The 4,278-nt window shown below is 39.5% G+C and overlaps 1 protein-coding gene across 1 annotated transcript in view; it reads left to right on the top strand. All coding sequences in view use genetic code 11, as the record gives it.

The window, feature by feature from the left end:
* Positions 1 to 3,464: 3,464 nt before the first annotated feature.
* EGR_04629 (hypothetical protein) overlaps positions 3,465 to 4,278 on the top strand; it is a gene marked incomplete at both ends in the record, with an annotated part of 5,291 nt that continues 4,477 nt past the window's right edge. The window contains one exon of the mRNA XM_024493878.1: positions 3,465 to 3,531. Coding sequence (XP_024351631.1) covers positions 3,465 to 3,531 — 67 coding nt within the window. The remainder of the gene's footprint in view (positions 3,532 to 4,278) is intronic.

Here is a 4,278-nt window from a genome sequence, read left to right as displayed (position 1 = left end):
GGATGAAGATAATATCAACAATATTCAAAGGGTACTGTAAAAATGATTTGTAGAAAAAGACTACTGTTGAATGTATTGCATGAGCAAGTGGAGAAGGATGTGTCGACACTCACAGCAGCCCCAACAAATAAAACTCGGTATCAATCACCTTTATTCCTCAATTGGTTCTAGCTCTCTGGAGATGTGAGAACTTGAAGATGCACAAATGCTTGTGCATATTTAGGTTTCACTATAATATGCTACAAGGCTGTAATAATTTTCTCATCGAGCCCGTCTCAATAAGATTGACAACCATGATTCCCTCTTGAATCGCCACCTTGATTCATTACTGCCACTCAGGCCAAAAAACAAATATTACCTAAGTAACATCTTTTCATGAATCCAAAAACCATTATGGAAAGACAAGCGAGTCTTAAGGCTTAGCATATTAAACAAGTGCTGAACATTTGGAAATAGAGGCAGGGATGTGCCTAATTTCAGACACCGTCCCTTTAGTTACGCTTTAGCAGTGGTGGGAAATACTTAAGTAAAGACATAATATTTGAAAGCATGACTCAAAAAAGAAGGATTTTTTCATCACAAGCGTTATTTATCTAAATGTTTGATTATTTTGCTTACCTTGTCCATTCAGACTCACACATTGATGAGTTCCACCCAGATTCTGCTTCGAATCAATTAGTATGTTTCCACGCAATTCAATTTTAAAATGAGAGGAACTTTCTCCCTGTACTAGCAGCTGCAAGATTTTGAACTACGAAGAAGTACTAAGGAAGAAGTGAAGTTACTGTCCCCCAACAACTAGATCGGTTAGTGTATGAGCTATGTGGATGACTCTTTTGGACAAACTTCTAGTAAGCACTGATATTACACTCTGTTCCAATTACTCACAAGTCTGATTTATTTCACAGACAATTGGATCATGGCAAAGATGGCATCATCACTGTACCACATACTCACTCAGTTGTTCACACACAGGAACAGAATGACATTCAGTTATCGCACGATTTCTTCCAACGACGACATTATTTGCATCATGCACTGGATATGAGTGTTTGCATTCGCCAATTCCTCCACACTTTTTGTTGGTAAACATCTGTGAATTGAGTAAACACTGAAGGAGTTTAAACGTAGTCATAGCAGTGAGTTGGGATGAGTTGGCGCGGCTTGAATTGAGTGGTAAGCCAATGTTACAACTAACTGAAAAACAAATAAAAATTGTAATTCCTACCATTTTTACAGCAATGAATTAAACATTTCTAGTTAAAAAATAACTTTATTGCCATGACCTTCCGGAAAGTGGGATTGATGTAGGATATGCAGATAGTTCTGTCTGTTTGACACACATGTTAAGCAAGTATACGTTGCCATTTATGTAGTGAAGACAAGTTTTCCATTCATTTTCAAATTTCTCCAAGTATCCCCTTACCTGTGTTCAGTGTCCGGGTTACAACAAATGCAACTAAAAATCATCACTTATCTAGGCTCATTGCGACGCAGAAATTATGGTATTCTTGGATAAAAGAACATCTTGCTATTGACTCTGACGTACAAATTTCTCTTATTTATTCGTGCAGCTGATTGGTGAGTTACGCTATTAAAAATTCCATTCGCGCAACCTGTGGTGGGCGTTTCTCTTAATATGTGAGGCACGTGAGGATGAGGAAGAGATCTCACTAAAATATGTCCCTGCATTTGAGTGCACGATATGCAATTACGGACCAGGTACTAATTAACAGGTTAATAATTTAGTTTTCCAGTGATTCATGCTTCATGTTTACGATCGTGCCTTGCCTACTCAGGGACACGAACTTTATTTTGAGTGTATAGCTTTTACACACACTTACTTTTATGGCTTTATAGTAAACAGATTACAAAACGAATTGTTTTGCGGAACTAGAGTGGATCTCCTTCACACACCTGATACGTTACCTTGGGGAATAGAGCTAAATGCCTCGAATGGTAGGTAAAACTTGAAATGTGGAAGCAAAGCGATTCAAGGCACTGTATTTGGATAGTGCTAATGCAGGTAAGTAGATAGAATGGTAAGAGAATGAGAAAAGGGAAATGCGGTGATAAAACTGTGGTCGACCACAGGATGAGAAGTAGATGCAATTGACTGAAACTTTATTAGAGACGTACCCGTATTGTGGGCTGTGTTGTGGAGGTAGTGGCGGCTATGCATTACTTGTTGATGTGTTTTTAGGTATTGTAGACAAAATTCTTTTTTAGATAGAGAATGGAAAACAAAGGCTAGAAGCTGTGAGGCATGAGTCTGAAGATTCAAACGCTGCTATCTTGAGTTCTATTGTTGAATGCTAAGCCTTAACATGAACGGAAAAATCAGTGATTTGCAGTGCGAGTGATAAGTGATTAACAAAGCATTACATTTGGTTAGCTGTTGCTCCTGCTGACAACCGGTGTATTCACCGTGATTTTGCAGTCATTTTCCAGTCGTCAGACGATAAAATAATCATCCATCAAATAATGAATTTGCCCCAATATGATTATGGAAGTAAAGACCCACGGAAGTCATCCAAAAGCATTAAAAAGGGGTTAAATTACTTCTTGTTACTTGTTATGTCATTTGCCAGCAAACAGTTTTTTGGAGCGAAAACATGAAACTTCTGAGATTTTATGCTTTATTTGGAAGTAAAGCAAAGTGTCGTAAAATTTGATAACCCATATTTTCTAAAAAATGAGCGAATTACTCAAACAATTATTGCTACAAAGTAAATAAGTGGTCATATTTTTGAGTCATTTCCACACATTTGAGGATAATTTGCTCAAGGTTTGAAAAATTGGACGATTTTATATAGCTGTGAAGTAACGTGATGGAAAAACGTCATATGCTGCGGGTAAAAGAATCTGTGACGACCCCTAACATAAGGGTTGAAAAGGAAGTTTACCTTCACCAACCATCTCAGTCCCGTCTTCTACAGGAATGCCATCAGCAACTGAAGCTACATTAACCGTAAGATATTATTTAAGGGGTTTATTACAATGCCGTTTACCTGTACCTGTATCTGTATGATGGTGTCAATGAAGCAAACACGCGATACATCCTTCATCCCCCCCACTAACTGGATAGAACTCGGATAGATATGACCGGTCAGCAATGAAGTGGGATCAAAGTGGCATGGAAGAATAGACGCAAAGTTGTGTTCTCATAAAAATATGCTAAACAGCGCTTTTAATTGAACAACTCTGCTTGAGGTCAGTGTCCTTACTACTAGTGGTGCATATAGGAGATAAGTGGAACTTGCCCTTTCACCCTCCCGCCATCAGTGCAGTTTCCAAAGAAGAGAGAAGTCCAGATCTGGTAGAAATGCCAAGAGGGATCAATGACGTTGCCGCAAAGTGTCATCTTAGTTGTACACAAATTCGATAACTGGCACAATTGAGTCTAGAGTGTTATTCTTGATGCGATAGCTGACGCAGAAGGGTATGAATGGGGAACTGCGTGGATGATGCCTAAAAGATGGTTATGTAGTGCAGTGATTGTTCGTTTAGATCTTCGTTTTGGTTTCACGGGTAGGTAAGTCTCGGCCATTTTGCTTCCACTGGACTGCATGGCCTCCAAACCATTCCTGTAGCCCCAACTCTCATCAGTTCGGTGAGTCGGACAAAGCATACTCTGTCCTAGGATTATAACCGCTTTATCTTTTGGACAAACTTCGAGTCCCACTATACTTTCACACTCCTATATTTCATGTGTAGTCTATTTGAAAATCAAACTGTCCATTACGAATGATGACCACCTTTGAGAGTACTCAAACTTCTTTAACATGAAGCTCCTTATCATCGAGTAGTCAGCGCTGCGTCTTCCTAGCACCATAAACGACTGCTACTATGTTACATCGAAAGCTTGCTTCCAAGGTGCGTTCTAAGGTCGCATATTTAAAATGTGCACACTGACCGCCCGAGTCGACAGGAGGGTGGTGAATCTCATGGTTTGGATAGATAAACGCGATGCTCAGCTGTGCGCTCAGCAGCGCGTGTCCTCTATGCATTGCAGAAGAGAATTCATAGTTGATCGGGCTGTGTTTGTTCGAAAATTCGGATACTAAATCCCATTGATGCCGGAATATATATACGGTTCCAAGCAAGTTGTCACCCAAGCCACCTCTGGATAATCCTCCCACATTATCCATGAGACCTAACTTGCGTATATTTACAGAAGGTCTTTAGTGTAAAACCCCCCTTTCTACATAGTTATCACGTGATTTACTAAATGACAGTTTATATGGACTTCCAGATAAGTCCTAACATTCAACCTTC

The sequence above is a fragment of the Echinococcus granulosus genome, assembly GCF_000524195.1.
Source record: "Echinococcus granulosus chromosome Unknown EG_S00030, whole genome shotgun sequence".
Lineage (NCBI taxonomy): Eukaryota > Metazoa > Platyhelminthes > Cestoda > Cyclophyllidea > Taeniidae > Echinococcus > Echinococcus granulosus.
Note: the sequence above shows the minus strand (reverse complement) of the source record. Positions and strands in the feature narration are given on the sequence as shown.